General features: G+C 38.0%; 1 protein-coding gene across 4 annotated transcripts in view; it reads right to left on the bottom strand.

Annotated features, from left to right (window-relative positions):
* The window catches only part of lrba (LPS responsive beige-like anchor protein), a 273,015-nt gene that overhangs the window by 8,390 nt on the left and 246,482 nt on the right, over positions 1–18,143 (bottom strand). For all 4 annotated transcript variants that reach the window (XM_049472639.1, XM_049472641.1, XM_049472642.1 and 1 more), the window contains 5 exons: positions 17,592–17,657; positions 16,219–16,374; positions 14,738–14,905; positions 10,545–10,643; positions 9,458–9,654 (listed from right to left, as the gene is read on the bottom strand). In XM_049472639.1, the coding sequence (XP_049328596.1) occupies positions 9,458–9,654; positions 10,545–10,643; positions 14,738–14,905; positions 16,219–16,374; positions 17,592–17,657 (686 nt within the window). The remainder of the gene's footprint in view (positions 1–9,457; positions 9,655–10,544; positions 10,644–14,737; positions 14,906–16,218; positions 16,375–17,591; positions 17,658–18,143) is intronic.

The following is an 18,143-nucleotide window of genomic DNA, read 5'->3' as shown; positions in this document are numbered from 1 at the left end:
GATAATGTATAAAGTATGCAAAGAAACAGATACAGGACTTACAGTCAGGGTGTGAATTATTGGGGGCATTGGGGGGGTCAGACCCCCCCATTATGACTTCAACCCCCCCCAAAACTATGCTTGGAAGAATATTGTGATACGATTTCAAACCCCCCCCTACAGTGGATCATACCATTCAATGTTAATAAGCGCTCCTCTCCTTTACCCGCCTGGATCACTATTGGTCCAGTGGCTTGTGTCTAAGTTAAGGTAGTATGCACGCTGCTCAAGCTACAGCATTACATGTAAGTAGTTTTTTTATCTACTTATCTTACTTAAAAATGCACTTTAAACACACTTTTCCTTGCATAACTAACTCACATGAATTTAATATCCCACCTTAAATGCTGCTGTGGCGGCACTCAGGCTTCAGGCTGTAGATACTACTTTTAGTGCTTTTAAGGTGGAACAGAACATTTAAATGGGAACATTCTGTAGGGACTGTTTGTGATTTCTGCACCCTAAGCAACTATGATTTAACTCAGAGAAATTTAGTTTTAATGCAGGGAAACTGTTAAGGTGGAATGAAAATGTGTTTTAAGGCAGAAGGGAAATGTGAACAAGTAATAAAAAGCTTCATACACTGCAGTAAATACACATAGTGAGGAATTAGTTACTCAGATGAGCAGTCTTACAGGAAACTGGTGTATTACAATTGTTTGTAAGAATATATTTTTAAAAGGCATTAGCCGAAGTATATACATGCATTTCTACAACTACCCTTATTGTAGTCTCAATGTCAAAATATGTGGATGAGATGGACAAAAGCCTTATCTACAGGGATTTTCAGTTACATTGTTATTTTCTAAATAAATAGAAAATACTAATGTAACTGAAAGTCCCTGTAGATAAGAATTATCATTGTATAATTCACACCCTGCTTACAATCTGTAATTTTAGAAATGTCAAAGTGTCCTTTATGATCAGTGGAGCAAAAAAAAAAAAAAGGATAATGGGTGTAGAAACAAGTAGATGGTTTTAATGTAATGCTTAAAAGGTGTATGTATATATATACATATATATATATATATATATATATATATATATATATATATATATATATATATATATATATATATATATATATATACGCATATTTTTTTTTTCTGTATGCCTGTCTATTCACCTGTATCTCCATCTATCTGTCTGTCTATGTATCCAGAACGCATGCCCAGACCCCACCCTAACCCCTCTAACCCCTCAGAGTGGAGAGGTGGTCTCTGTGCTGGGTGGGGGTGTCGGCGGGATCCGTGCCGGGTGACTGTGTTTTGTATGGGGCTGCTGTGCGTTCTCCTGCTTTTGGTCATTGCTCTGCAGTCAGTGAATATACATCATCTGCAGAACAGATGCACAGCTGCACCAACAGTGACATCACAGGTACGTGTTGGAGAGAGAGAGAGAGAGAGAGAGATAGAGAGATACAGAGAGAGAGAGAATTCTTTCATGGTGCTGTGTTGTTGTACTGATTTTATTTTCTCTGTCCTGTTGCAGAAACCCAGCTGATGAAGACCACAGTAAAAATGTCAAAAAATGCCCCTTTCAAAATATGTGTTTTTGTGTGTGAAGAAATGCTGTTAAAATACTTATACTTGACCATATCATGCAGTAAACCTGACACTATAGACTTGAACTTAACACGAGCACTAGAGAGGAATAATTCTCATTAGTTTAGATTATTTAAATGATTATTACTGTTCTTGTTTTTCAATTTATACATTAAGTACACTGGAGCTGTTTAATAAAAGAAACTTTATGTATTTTGTATATTTTGTATATGTATATTTTTGTATTTTTTTAGCTACTGAACATCTATAAATGATGCAGCATCTGCTTTTCATATGTGTTAACATCTACTAAGGATTACTCAGTATCTGGCTTTAATTACCCAGTATCTATTTAAAATACTCAGTATTCCGTTATATTATATATTTAGTATTAATTTCTACTTTAAATTATTCAGTATATACTATGAATTACTCAGTATCTAGCTTTAATTACCCAGTATCTATTTTAAATTACTCAGCATCTAATTTGTAGTATTCAGTATTGAGTTTTTAGTACTATGATATTTTCAGTATTAATTACTCAGTTTCTACTACTTATTATTCATATAAATATAAATGATTTAGTAACTATGTTACATTATTATGAATTCTATGTTTGCACTGAGCATTAAGGATACACATTGTGCTGAAAGTTGTTAGCTTGGCCTGTTTACTGTGGCTTTCCAGCAGAAGTGCTGTATTATCTGCTGTATCATCCGCTGAAAGAGACAGTTCTGTGATCTGGCAGCAGCATTAGCCTGCATCTGCATCTAATCTGCTTCTAAATATAGCAGATATTTCAGTCAAGATCCTAAAACTCAGTCATGTTTCATTATTATCCTGATCTTTGACCTCATCTTTCAGCAGAATGTGGATTTCTGAATCTCCTTCACTGAACACTGTGCTGTTTTGTGTCTCAGTGTCTTGTGAGCGTACTGAGAGTTGACTATGTCCTGTGAAGTGCAGTTTTGTTGAAGAAACCCTGTACAATAAAGCCAGGCCTGAACTTCAGACCCTACAGCAAATAATATGCCTTAGAATCCATCTGCTGCAGTGATACAGTCAGAAATGTGTGCTGCACATGTGCTGGACACACAACTTGCTACATCTCAAATCAACTCCAGACGTTACCTTTCATACTGCCCATGATAAATCTCTCTGATGCAGCACATCATACAGGCCGTGGTGTCCACCGTTACGCCTGTGTTCAAAATCAGGCCTAATTCACTACAGAGTGCATTATTTTAGGGTGTGTCATGCTAATTTGGGCTGTATCCAAAACTACAGCCTATTTACTGCACAGCCAGCACTCTAAATGCTGCTCCCTACATGGTGAGAAAATATAACCTATTCACCAATCAGTGAAGTTTTACAGTCTCAATTAACAGATAGGCCGCTTTTAACACATATGGAACACATGTGGGCTGCAACCAATACTACACCCCAATCACTACATCAACTACTCAGTGCACTATATATATATTTTTTTTAAATTATATAAAAAAAAAAGTACCAGACACAGTTTTACATCTAAAACTACACCTCACTGATTATATTATGTCTTGTGCCTAAAATTGTCTGTATTCACCATACAGCACAGTGGGCTGTGTCCTAATCTACACCTTATTCACTATGTAGAGCAGTATAAAGAAGTATTTGTGGGCTGTGTCCAATATTACCAACATATCCACAACATACAGAGTGTAGTATTTTTGGGCTATATCTGAAACTACAACTCATTCCCTATATAGTGCAGTTTTCTGGGCTGTGTCCAAATCTACACCTTATTCACTAAATATGGCAGTATCTTCTACACCTAGTAGTGCAATAATATTAGCTCTGCTCAAAACGACACATAAATCAAAATGTAGTGCAGTATTTTTTTGGGGATGTGTTCAGAACTGCACCTTATTCCCTAGGTAGTGCAGTTGTCTGGGTTGTGTCTACATCTACATCTTGTTTACTATATAAATAAGTATTTTTGGGCAGTGTCCAATATTAACAACATATCCACTACATACAAAGTATAGTATGTATGGGCTATATCTGAAACTAAAACTCATTCCCTATGTAGTGCAGCTTTTTGGGCTGTGATATAGTATGTGAAATATTATGATATAGTATTATGGGCTGACTCCAGATGAACTACAAAGTCAGTATATTTTTGGGCTAAATATAAAAATACAATATACTTATTATATGGTACAAGAAACGGCACCTTTTACTGTGTTGCATTTTGTAGTGTTTTGTGTCCAAAACTACACCTTATGCACTATGTGGTACAATATTTTAGGCAATTTCTGTCCAAAATATGCTTGTTTTCACTGTATTCATTTTAAGCTATATAGCACATTACATTACAGTACACTATTTTCCCTATATTTTTTAACACAGCCAGAGATCAGTAAGTGCTTTTTGGCTTTGGGTCACGTTCCTGGCCTGTCTTTAGATGGGTTTCCCAAAGCCCCTGTGAACCGACAGAGTGTGTGTTTGGTCAGAAGGGCCTAAGCTGCCTCAGCCAATCAGAATCAAAGCTGATCTACAGACTGTTCTGTTGTGCAGCGCCAGCGTCCCGCAGCGCCGGGCAGACAGAGCAGCAGATTTATTCACTCTTCTGCTCTCTTCCTCTGCTCTTATGGGCTGTGCTCCAGTTTTAAAAGTGTCCGGGGACACAGATATACACTACTGCAGGAGTCTACTGCAGTATTCACTATAGATACAGTGCAGCACACACTCTACACAACACACTCACATTACTCTATACACAGGGGAACGACTGGTGCTCGAATTAGTAGACATCACAGGTTGCTAGTAGAAGGGAATCCATGTTGTAACCTTTGAGGAAGGCTGCATTCTAATTGTGCACCACACACTAACACTATATCAGTAATAATATATCATGTACTAAACATTGTCAGTGCACATTATTTGGTATATATTCTACCAGCCAGTAGCCTGCTTCTAACCCTGGCCAGCACTGCTGTAGCATCATTAGCATTACACGCTAACCGCTTTTTTCCTATTAAGAGGTGAATATTATCGGACTGTAGCCTGCTACTTACCCCAGCTAACACTGCTGGAGCATCATTGGCATTACCTACAAACCATGCTTGCTCTTTCCCCATCACTATTGCATTATTGTCTTCTGTCTCACATATGTCTATTTGTGTCCTTGTTGTATTGTAATATAGTGTCTCCCATTCTTTTTTATTATATATCTTATTTTCTGTATCTGCTGTAATTTTTGGGAAGGAGAGTAACGCAATTTCTCTACATGTCCTGTACATGCAGTATTGAAAATAAAACTAGTTGACTTGACTCTTTTGCTGCTCAGAGGTGACTATATTGGACTGATATCTGTTATCTCAACATCAAGTGTTAGTGCTCACATACCGCATTAGCAGATCACCAGCTCAACTGTTTCACATTACCTCATGAGTATGAGTGTGTGTGCTGCCTCAGATGTTGTGTGTGTGTCTGATGTGTGTGTAATTGAGTGTTGGATTACACTGAGGAAAGCGCAGCAGCAGATCGTAATTTCACTCAGATATGTGAAGGCAGGAGGAGGCCAAACTCAGACAAATTCATCCTCCTCCTCTTCCTCTATCTGCTCCAATCTGTGTTATCCAGCACTAAACAGCTGCACACCAACTCCTGCTCCTCTACAGGCCCCGATTTAACAAACGCCGCTTCCTATAGCCTGTTCACATATCTGCAAATCCCAGGATCTCTAATCCACACTATTCCTCACAGAGTAATAATAAACATAAGACACCAATGCATTAGTGCTGTGAGTGTGTGATGATTTAAGCATGCAGATAGGATTCTGTGACGTTCGGATTGCAGGGTTTTACTAGAGATATGATTTCAGCTTTTTACTTGGGATATGATGGAATTCTGATGGGATGTCTGCTTTTTTACTAGGAATATAATGGAATTTTGATAGGATATTTGCTTTTTACTTGGGATAAGTAATTCTGAAGTAATTCTGACAGGATTTCTGAATTTTTACTAGGAATATGATGGAATTCTGCTAGTATTTCTGCTTTTACTTGCGATATGATGGACTTCTGCTAAGATCTTGCTTTTTACTTGTGATACAGCATAATTCAACTAAGATTCCTGATTTTAACAAGGGATATGATGACATTCAGCACACACATTTCTGCTTTTTGCTTGGGATACAACAGAATTCTGCTAGGAATTGTGCTTTTTAACTTGTGATATGATGGGCTTTTGCTACAATTATGCTCTTCAGCAGATCATTTCAGTTTCTGCCGGTATTCTGCTCACACTGTAGGTTCTGTTGGGGTTCTGCTGTGTGTGTATATCACTCTTCTCCATCATGAACAGCAGTGTGATACAACATTGTTACCAGAAGTGGGATATCAGACGTACAGTCAGTCTGTAATGTTAAACAGCACTGTTGCTCCTGACAACAGCAGACAGAACACAGGATCGTTTTCATCTCTCTCACTCTGTTCTTAACTCTGTTTTAGGTCAGACTCTCTCTAGAGAGGGTAATAACTGTATTTATAGAGACATTAATGCAATTAATTGTGTCAGAGGATGAAGAAGGAATAAAATCTGCTAAAAACATTACTGTCAGAGACACACACACACACACACACACACACACACTCACACACACTCACACACACTCACACACACTCACACACACACTCACACACACTCACACACACTCACACACACTCACACACACTCACACACACTCACACACACTCACACACGGATAGATATACAGCAGAAAGCACAAGAAATACAGTCTTAATGCCAGTGAAACATCACATCACATCAGTAAAAAACGGTTAGTGTAGCAGCCTGGGTAAAAAAACACCCTAGTGAGCAGCAGAACAGCAGGGCACCTTTAATTACATTTTCAGACCTAGCATCTCAGATAGCAGTATGCTAGCTTTATACAGCAAAACTCCTGTTGCTGTCAAAGATTTTTCTAATAAATTTTGGCCAAAATCGTTGCTACAGTAGTTACAGTAGTTTATTTTTCACTAAACACATGTGTGATTGTTCATCTCTTAAAATCTCAATAAAATACATTTTCCAATAAAATACAAAACCACAAAAGTTTGTGGCTGTAAGGTGACAAAATGTGAAAAAGTTCAAAGGGTATGAATACTTTTGCAAGCCACTGTACACGTTAGCTTCCTTAGAATCTGCTAGTGTTTTAACAAATAAGCAGCACTCCCTCGCTTATATTTTAGGGAAATGGTTCTATGTAAATACAGATTAAAATACTGAACTGAATTTTAAAAGTATAGTTGAACTTTGGGTATGAGAGAGATTGTTTTGCTGACTGTTTGTGAGCTGTATTGGGTTAAAAAATTCTGTTAGCTAACTTTGTTTAGTAAAAGGAACTAATCTTCAGTGGGATTGGCTTTCGCTGCTGCACATCACTATTCACCTGCTTAAAGTTTTGGAGAACTTAATTTTAGTTCTTTCTCTGACTCATATTAACAAGTGATAACTTCTGGCCGCTGTGCTGCTTTCGTTGCCTGCGGCGTGCACAGAGTTACAGGTCAATTATGGCACAGAGAAGTGTACTGTGGGCCAAAACTGGCCTAGTTGCAGCAGCTGCATTAAAGGTTCATGGCATTTGAACTCTGGGCCACATGTAACCTACCACATTAAAGGAGTGTACAAACCTAAACTGGTTCAACTGTGGGCAGCAGTAGACTGAGTCACTGGCGTTATTCCACAGAAGTACATGTGCAAAGAAAACACTTATAAAGTTTTAAGAGTTCAGAAATCAATATTTAGTGGAATAACCCTGTTTTTTTAATCACAGTTTTCATGCTGCTTTTGGATAACTTTATGCCACTCCAGGTGCAAAAATTCAAGCAGTTTTGGTTTTGGTTTGATGGCTTGTGATCATCCATCTTCCTCTTGATATTCCAGAGGTTTTTAATCATCATTTTTAAGCTGTCTCTTATTTTGTTCCAGAGTTGTAAATGTAAATGTATTGTTACTACTACAGAGTAATATAGAGTAGATTGGTAGTGTTATATGCTGTATTATTAGTATTAGCATCATGTCATATATATGTTTGCAGCCCCACTGTTGCTATATTAATGAAAACACTGATGTTTTAATCTGTTTGAAATATGAGCTTTGGTGGGTAGCTGGTTAACAGGTGAGCGAGCTTTTTCTATCCTGAGTGAAAATAAATGACAGTCGGACACGCGGAGAGGAAGCTAATCAGGCCGGGAACAGCACAGGGCAACAAGATCCCACCAGACTGCGGTCTTTTGGAAATGGGAAGCAGGTGTGTGAGTGTGTGTATTTTCCCAGGCCTGCAGGAAAAGAGAAGGAGCTGCTGGGATTTTGGGAGAGCTGCCCACTGGTGACTAATGTGGCCCCTCTCTCTCTTTCTTTCTCACACACACACACACACACACTCACACACACACAGCCAGTTTCTCCCTCAGGGCAGACTGAAAGTCTCTCCGTCTTTGACATGCTGTAACACTGCAGATCAAAGGCCACTTCTTTCAGACCAGAGAGAGGGAGAAAGAGAGAGAAAAAGAAGGAGAGGTGGAGAGACAGAGAGGGAGAGAAAGAGAGAATGCTTTTAATGGTGCTCCAGTCAGCTGTGGTGATGCTGCACAGAGATTCAGAGTGAAATAAAGAACAGAGAACCAGTTGTTAAGCATTAAAACTAAACGAGAGCAATCCCAAACAATTCAAAAACGCACCACTACTGAGTGCTAGTTAGTTTATAATATGGTATCTCAGGAGGTTGCTGTGATATTGCTGCTGGATATTGTTTGCTAGATGGTATTCCTAAGGGGTTGCTAGGGATTTGTTAGGTGGTTGCTTTCAGAGTTCACAGACATATTATAAACATTAATGCTGGTACTTTGTATATGACAATATATCCATTTAATCCACTGAAGAAAAAAATCCAAATGAAAGGATACATATTATATAATAAAACCAAACCTTAAAAAAATGGTCATTTCTTTTTTAGCTTACAAAAATCTAGGAAGAAGAAGAAGAAGGAGAAGAAGAAGGAGAAGAAGGATATTATGAACAAGATAGCAAACTATCCTAATAAAGTACCACTAATGAAGAAGATACAGGATCTCTCTCCTCTCAATCACTGACAGCTACACTATACGCTGCATCCGCAAAGCCACCAGCATTGTGGAAGACCCCACCCACCCCTCACATGGACTCTTCAGTCTGATACAGGAGCATCTGAGCCTCCACTACCAGACTCTGCAACAGCTTCTTCCTCCAGGCAGTCAGACTTCTCAACACACCCAACACAATCACACAAGGACTAAACTGAAACTCTCCACCACTCCTCACACACAACACACAGAGACTGTAACTGTCTTTATACCCATCAGCTAGTCTATATTTCACTAAGAACTGTATATTCTCTACATCAGTAACTGCTGTGATCTGCTATGTATGACCTATATGTTACACATCACTGCTCCTTATTTTCACCACACACATTTAGATTGTGCCATTGTACCGTGCCAGTACTGGGCTGTCCTCTCTGTTAAACTGTCTCATGACCTGCTGTATGTATTATACTTATGGTAGTGTTACAGATCTATGCTGCACAAGCTGTTGCACATTTGCACTTTTTTGTCTATATTGTACTATTAGTTCTATGTAGCACCATAGTTCATTTGTACTTGAGCTGAGATGACATGACAATAAAATCCTTACCAAAATACTTGACAAATCTAGACATCATGGATGAGTGGGATTTAACACAACGTTCTAATGTGCTAGAACAAACTTCATCACTGACTGATTTTGATAGGAAATGTCAACACTTAAATAGAAGCCACCTTAAAAAAAGTAGAGTGTATATTTACCCTGATTTTGTCCTCCAGCTCTTTGTGCTGCAGTAGTTTGCCGTTGATGCTGTAGGTGCAGAAGTGTCCCTGGTCATAGTAAATGACACAGTGCCCCTCAGTGGAGGCCTGCAGAAGCCGGGGCCGCACACACCCCTCAGGACCCTCCAGAGTCCGCAGCAGCTCCCCGTTCATCGAGTGGATCAGACACGGACCCTCTGATCACAGAAAGACACACACACAATTACTCAATTTCCATTCTGAGAAATGTTTTGTCCTATTAGCATGTACAGCTCTGGAAAAAAATAAGTGACCACTTTTTTCAGTTTTTGAATCAGTTTATCAGATTTTGCTATTTATAGCTTTAAGTTTGAGTAAAATTAACATTGTTGTTTAATTCTATAAACTATGGACAACATTTCTCCCAAATTCCCAATAAAAATATTGTCATTTAGAGCATTTATTCACAGAAAATAAGAAATGGTTAAAATATCAAAATGATGCAGAACTTTCAGACTTAAAATAATGCAAAGAAAAGTTCATATTCATAAAGTTTTAAGAGATCAGAAATTAATATTTGGTGGAATAACCTGGTTTTTAATCACAGCTTTCATGCATCTTGGCATCATGTTCTCCTCCACCAGTCTTACACATTGCTTTTTAATAACTTTATGCCACTCCTGGTGCAAAAAATCAAGCAGTTCAGTTTGGTTTGATGGCTTTTGATCATCCATCTTCCTCTTGATTATATTCCAGAGGTTTTTAATTTGGTAAAATCAAAGAAACTCATCATTTTAAGTGGTCTCTTATTTTTTTTCAAGAGCTGCAAATTGTTATCGCAAAATATTCACTGCAAATATTGTGATATTATATTAGGGCCACATCACAGACCCCTATTTATATTCATAGTGTTCATTAATATACAAACACACACAATACTGTACAAAACCATTTGAGAAAAGTGCATTTAAAGCTGTTTATCTGTGAAGAATACTACTGTAATTGTGCTATGTTTTATTGCATTCTTTTTTTTCTGACAAAATATACAGAGTATAGTTAGTCCAAAATGTTTTAAAAATACTTAATTAATAAGAGAGGTGTCTCTTACCTTTGGAGCCGCTGATAACCAATCCCAGCTCCGCACACACACTCGCACATGTCACTTCACAATCATGGCCAGTCAGAATTGCTCGAGGAGTCACAAATTCTGTAAAAGACACACACACGTCCCAATATTAAAAACTGTGGTACTGTAAAAGCATTAACTTCTGTTAAACACTAGATGGAGACAGATGGCTAATCCTGAAGTTTGATGTCCTTGTGAAACTGATGATCATGTAACAACTACTAAACTGGAAACTATGGAATTACCCATCCTTTTCCAACCAATTATAAATAAACATTATGTAATTATTAGGTATTATAAACTATTAGATTATATAAGCAAGTGTGTATGTCCTCACAGGAGTTGGTGGGTGTGGGAAAATCTGTGTGCTCAGCTCTGTTCCAGCTGAGAGGATAATTCAGCAGCTAGCATAATGGCTAACTCGTCTATCATAAGCATTTAAAGCATAAAAAGTAAATGATCGTACAGATGTATTTATTTATAGGTAGCTATCTTTGTTTTTGGTCTTACTTGATTTTTAATTTAGTTTTTTCAGGCTTTTTTTCTTTTCCTTTATCATTTATTTTTATTTTTTTTGTTTCATATTTTTTTAACGCCTTATATACCTTATTAAATTGCTGTGTCTTTTCTTTGACAATTCCTTCTCTACACATTGTAAATTAGGGTCACCCTTGACTACGTTTAAATTAAGGTCGGTTGATTGATTATACCACAGTTAGTTCGGACCCTGCAATCTGATTGGCTGAGAGGTGTTCTATGAGTGCTGTTATCGGCCGGTAATGCACTGTAACCGAAGCTCTCCATGTATTACTCCACATACAGATAACCTAGCAGCGATGCACTGGTTACAAGCCAAACAGCACAGCTACAAAAAGAGCAGGAATGGACCTATTTTAACTTAAGTTTTTATAACCAAACAGATCATATTTTCTCAACATTTTAAACACAAAATAAACAGCGATAATGGAACTGTGGTATAATTGAAATAATACAGTCGAGGTTCCTGCGACAACGTGTAATATTGGCACTGCTGTGCTGATCTATACACAAGGCCGCTATTACTATTACTGCTTAATTGAATCAAAACGTTGTTAATTGTCGCTCACTTTACATCACCTCAGACCAGGTGTTCAGTAATCTCTAATAAACTTGTTTTTGTGTTGTTTCTGGCACTGTATGACCCTGTATCACTATTACCTTTAAAAATATGATTTATACTGTTTTTAGCTATGCTATGTTCTTTTATCCAGTTTTATAGAGAACAGTGTGTCATACAATTTTGATTTTTGGCTTGAAGCATCACTCACACACACACATACACAACACCTGAACAATAAATGTACAGTTTTCATTGGGTAGTAAAGCCCCTCAGGTTTGAGTTATGCTCTACAGTGAAGTGGATTAGAGGCCTGAACCCTGAGCAGATCAATAAAACTGATATAGTGCAGCATTTGTTCTGTGTTAAAAAAACATCTGATTATGATATTATCCATATTTATGTATATACATGATATATATTACCTTGATCTGTTACAGATTTAAGAAAACAAAGAGTGAATTTTGATCAGCTAGTATTTGTATTTAAATTTGTCATTTAATGATTTTTAACTCTTACTGAGATGCCTTGATTATATGAAGAAAATCCATTATTTATTTACGAATTACACTGACTAATAAAATAATACACAAGCATATCAGAATATTATGACCACCACTGCTATAAAATAAATGTAGCCAGAGGTGAGCACTTCGGTTAGTTGTTTCAGAGTTACAGAGCTTTCAGACCTCAAATAATGCAAATAAAACAAGTTCATATTCATAAAGGTTTAAGAAATCAGAAATAAATATTTGGTGGAATAACCCTGGTTTTAATCACAGTTTTCATGCACCTTGGCATGTTCTCCTCCACCAGTCTTACACACTGCTTTTGGATAACTTTATGCCTTTACTCCTGGTGCAAAAATTCAAGCAGTTCAGTTTGGATTGATGGCATGTGATCATGCATCTTCCTCTTGATTATGTTCAAGAGGTTTTTTAATTTGGTAAAATCAAAGACACTCAACATTTTTAAGTGGTCTCTTATTTTTTTTTCCAGAGGTGTACAGTACATACACACAGTATATAGAACTATGGAATTGTGGGATGGCATGAATCGGTTGGGTAATTCATTTTTGCACAGAGTCTCAAAATAATGACTAAAAACTGGACCTAAATTCTGAGTCAGAAATGTTAAACTGCAGTTCCTTTATCACCCTGTAGATGGTAGTAGATTCTGCAGAATCCTACTACTGGACACTTGGGTATTTTTCTCTAAGGAATATGATCTAAAGCCAGACGTTTATTATAGTTACTGGTAGAAGCAAACTGATACAGATGATTCAGATTCACAGGGATATTTTGAAAAATTAGTAAGAAATTTACACTAAATCAAACCTGCTCTATAGTCCAGCATCTCCAAACCAAACCTAATCTAATCTGTTTCATTTCTAACCCAGATAGCTGTCTAATTATGTATTCAATCTATCCATCCATCTGCTCATCTGCCTCTATACTTATCTATTCATCTAGGAAGATGTTTGCAGATAGGAGTATGTATCCATCGAGCGGTTGATTTTAACAGTAACATTCCAGCAATGTTAGAGAGAGAGAGAGAGAGAGAGAGAGAGTGTGTGTGTGTGTGTGTGTGTGTGTGATGTGTACAAGAAAAAAATGGGAGTTTCATTAACTAAATCACAATTATCCATAAATCCCACTCCGTCTGTAAAACAACACGCAGTAATGTGCACAGCAGCTCTGTTTGCCAAATTAGTGCTGTGTGTGTGTGTGTGTTGGAGAGTTAGAGAAGCAGACTTTGATCAGTGCTGTAGCCATATGTTAGCATTAGTGTGTGTGTGTGTGTGTGGTTAGGCTGGGCATTTTTCACTATTATCGGTTTGTGCGTGTGAGACAAAAGGTTTCCAATTTCTCTTTCTCTCTCTCACCCACACACACACACCTACACACCCACACCCACACACAGACACACACAGTCTGTTACCTGACCTAAGTCTGGCAGGATCTACACATATTTCCTGCTTTTTTATTTGAGTACTTATTTATATATAAAACGCCTAAATAAAGTTCTCTGTAATCTATAGTTTGGGTTGCCAGGTTGGTGGTTGTTCAAAGTTGTGTGAGTGGCAATACATGCTCCACCCACTATAGTTACTTACTAATGATCCACACACTGCAGTTATACAAGCTTTCCCCATTACAATATTATAACTGCACCATCTTCCACTTACTATAACTGTCCATACACCACCCACTACAATTATACATGCTCCACCTGCTGTAGTTCTCTATGCACCACCCACTGTAGCTATCCATGCACCACCCTCTACAGTTATCCGAGCACCAAACACTGTAGCTATAGTTTCCCATGCTTCCTCCAGTACAATTATACGGCTCTGAAAAAATAAGAGACCACTTTCTTTAATTTTACCAAATTGAAAACCTCTGAAATATAATCAAGAGGAAGATGATCACAAGCCACCAAACCAAGCTGAACTGCTTAAATTTTTCTAGAAATTTTGTACCAGAAGTGGCATAAAGTTATCTAAAAGCAGTGTGTAAGACTGGTGGAGGAGAACATGCCAAGATTAAAAACCAGGGTTAATCCACCAAATATTGATTTCTGAAATCTTAAAACTTTATGAATATGAACTTGTTTTCTTTGCATTATTTGAGGTCTGAAAGTTCTGCATCTTTTTAGTTATTTCAGCCATTTCTCATTTTCTGTAAATAAATGGTCTAAATTCTAATATTCTTTTTTGAAATTTGGGTGAAATGTTGTCTGTAGTTTATAGAATAAAACAACAATGTTCATTTTACTTAAATATATACCTATAATTTCTGTAATTGCATCATATTGCACTCACTATGGCTGCCCATGCTCCACCCACTATAATCATACATGCTCCGCCTGCTGTAGGTATCCATGCTAATGACATTACTGTTACGCATGCACAACCCCTTACAGTTACTTATTAATGATCCACACACTACAGTTATTCATGCACCACCTACTATAATTACTGATGCTCCATCCACTACATTTAACCACCGCAGTTCTAATTGCAAGTTTATGTATAAACATCTACATGTACTTTATCTCTTTCAACAGTGAATCTCACCATTGCTGGAGTCTCCAATGCTGCAGTGTTTTCCGCTCCAATACCACAGCAGCAGGGTGGCGTCTCTGGAGCCTGACAGGACGTAGCAGTCTCCACCGATATACGACTCACTCCTCGCCAAACACGTCACCACATCACGGTGACCGAACACGATCTGCACTAGTTTACCTGCAGGAATAACACGGCTTAAATATAATACTAGTGCTGTTTTTTCTATTTGATTCATTTGATTAATCAAATAACTGTTTTGCAAAACTGAAACACAAGGAGGTTATGTTTGCTTCTTGTTTAACATAAAAGTTGATTGAAGTAACGTTGAAGGGTAAATTATCCACAGTATATACTAATTTAATGGTAATAATTTACAGAAGATACTAAATAACTGCAAAATGCAAAACTAATACTGAATAATTAATAATAAAACAATCAGTAATTTGGAGTAATTCATAATACATAGGATATGTGACAAACACAGTACATAAAAATTGTATGCAATCATTTTTATCTACAATATAAGAATCTATTATTCATGATCACCTGCATATTTCTATAATGAAACAATAAAATATTAAAATATGATGCCCCCCCACCAACTCAACCTCCCACCCACACACTGACTACAGTTTACACTCTCCAGATGTGTTTAAATGCTCCCTGATTTGCACTACACTCTAAATATTTGGGTTTGAGGGGCTGCTTACACTCGCACAAGCACGTCTGCAACTGTGCGTGTGTGTGTGTGTGTGTATGTAGGTAATTGATGTCAGTTGATGTCCAAATGTGTGTATCTGAGCCAGAGTCAGTGTGTGAATTATCATGTAGAGTTTATTTCACCACGGACTAATCACTCGCTTACCCACGCGCATGCTTGTGAGCGAACACACACGCACACATATATACACACACACACACACACACACACACGGCAGGAAATGTTTCCCAATCAAGACCAAAAGATAAGATAACCCCTGGATCAGCCTTTAAGTAAGTGTGTGTGTGTGTGTGTGTGTGTGTGTGTGTATGTGTAAAATTGCACCAGCTGTTTCAATATTTAATCTGTCTCAATATTTTCTCACCGCCTTCTCTTTCAGTTTCTCTTTGAACTCTTTTGCTCTTTCTCCCTCTTTTCAATCTTGCTCTCAGTCTATATTCTCTCCATTGCTCTTTTTTGTCTCATTCTCTTGTTCTCTGTCTCTACGGCTGAAACTAATGATTATTTTGGTAGTCGACTAATCTGACGATTAATTTTTTCGATTAGTCGATTAGTCAACGATTATTTCTGCCATCTCTAAAAACAAAAGAAACAGCGGAACATGATATTTAAATAGCATTTAAATATCTGAATGTTGTTTAATTCAACCTATCTTTCTGTCTCTTTTCTGTATCTGATTTTGTCTCTTATCTCTCTGTCTGTTACTTATCTTTGTATTTTTCTCTGTCTTTCCCCTCTCTTGCTCTCATGTCTCATCTGTGTCTCTTACCTGTGTCGGTGGAGTAGACGCGGAAGCTCTTGTCCCAGAAGCCGGCGAGCAGGAGGAAGCGGTTGTCGGAGGTTATGATGAAACACTGTGAACTGACCTGGATACTCTGGTCCAGGAGATCAGTGATCTGCCTACGATGAGAGCCTACATTACTCGCTAGAGACAGAGAGAGAAAAGAAAGAAAGGAACAGAAAGAAGGCAGAGAAGGACAGACAGAGAGAGAGAGAGAAGTTTAACATAGTCACCAGGGCTGTGTTCCAAAGTTCCTCGGTAGCCCTGTCTTATGTAGTCTACATCTCAGTAGGCTTCGTAGATAAGTCACGTGCAAACGTCACATGATATGAGATGTGACCCTTGTGTGCTTTTTCTTTTAATACATTTTAAAATGAACTCTGTCTCATACTCACTCTCTCTCTGCTGGTCTCTCGCATCTCTATTTTATTCTTTCTCTCTCTCTCATTTGTGTCTTTTACTCGCTGTCTCTCTCTTACTTCTGTCTTACTGTCTGTTTCACTTACACTTTTCTCTTATTCTCTACCTTTCTCTTTTCTCTTTCCGTCTTTTTGTTACTCTTTCTCTTACTGTTTTATTTTTCTCTTTTAATTTAAAAAGTAATTTAAAAACTTTTAGAAACATACAGTGCTCCAGAGTCATTTTTGCCCAATTTACATGGTTCTGTTTTTTCTTTTTACTCTTTACAGTGAATGTGGGCAGAGAACTGTGTGCAACCCAAGGTTGCAAAGGATACATCAGTTGCGTCCTTCAAATCACTCTGAATGTCAGCTTTATATGAAGAATCCTACATAAACCAAGCCCACCTAGGATGCAGCCTACACTTTGAAACACAGTTAATACTGAATGTCCTTTGAGCAATTTCAGATTAAATATTAAAGAAGTGCCACGCAGGAGTCACGACAGGTTCCTGTCTCTTCACTTGTCTGTCCCTCACTACAATTCTCTCTCTCAACCATGTGCTTCCCTCGCTCCTCTCTCAGTGCTGAGATGAAAGGCCATATTGTGTTGACATCCTCAATCACACGCCCTCAATCAGACATCATTACACCATCCATACTCATTTACCCTGACACTGGAGACAGGTGTGAGTGTGTGAGGCTGTGTGAGTGTGGGTGTGTGTGAGTGTGGTGATATACAGGCAAAGCTACAGCTCATTGCTTTCCAATTTGCATGTAAATGCTGAGTGGAGGCTGAATGGATGACAAACAGCTTTAATCTCCTCCCCAGTATGGCCCACACTCCAACCAGGCCTCCTCCAGTAATGTGTTCTTCTATAGCTACTACTGAGAGGCTGGACCTGCCTTACCCGTTCAAACATTTAGAGAATCTGTAGCTTCACCTCAGCCAATATCACTTACCTATCAGAGGGTCAATCTCCACCGGCAGCTGGTACTGTTGCTCTGGGGTTGAAGCGGATTGGTGACCTGGATGTAAAACAATAGAGAAGGAGAATTAATGCATAGAAGCATTTAAATTATACGACTTGAACCTCTTCTGCTAAAGCAACAGCAGTTTAGCCCCACCCATACATCCTATAGGAGTTTAACCCTAAACATTCAGCCTACAGCAGTTTAGTGGCCCACCCATTTAGGCTACAGCAGTTTAGTAGCCCCACCTATTCAGCTTGGATTTGTTTTTTAAAGCAGAACAGAGATAATTTAATTAAAACAATTATAAAAATGATTCACACAAACAATAAAATTTAAAATCATGAAGTGTAATGGCTCCTTAAGTAAATAGCCAAAGGAAAAAAGTAAACTTTCTCAGTGTCCCTGTGCGGCCGCCCTGTGCTCCTCCTAATCTCACACCGATGTTCAACAAATAAAACATACAGAACCAGAGCAGGTGTGATGAATGGGAGTGGACAGGAAGTGGATGGTGTTGAAAGGAAGTGTCACATCTGATCCAGT

Source organism: Astyanax mexicanus, chromosome 25, assembly GCF_023375975.1.
Source record: "Astyanax mexicanus isolate ESR-SI-001 chromosome 25, AstMex3_surface, whole genome shotgun sequence".
Lineage (NCBI taxonomy): Eukaryota > Metazoa > Chordata > Actinopteri > Characiformes > Acestrorhamphidae > Astyanax > Astyanax mexicanus.
Note: the sequence above shows the minus strand (reverse complement) of the source record. Positions and strands in the feature narration are given on the sequence as shown.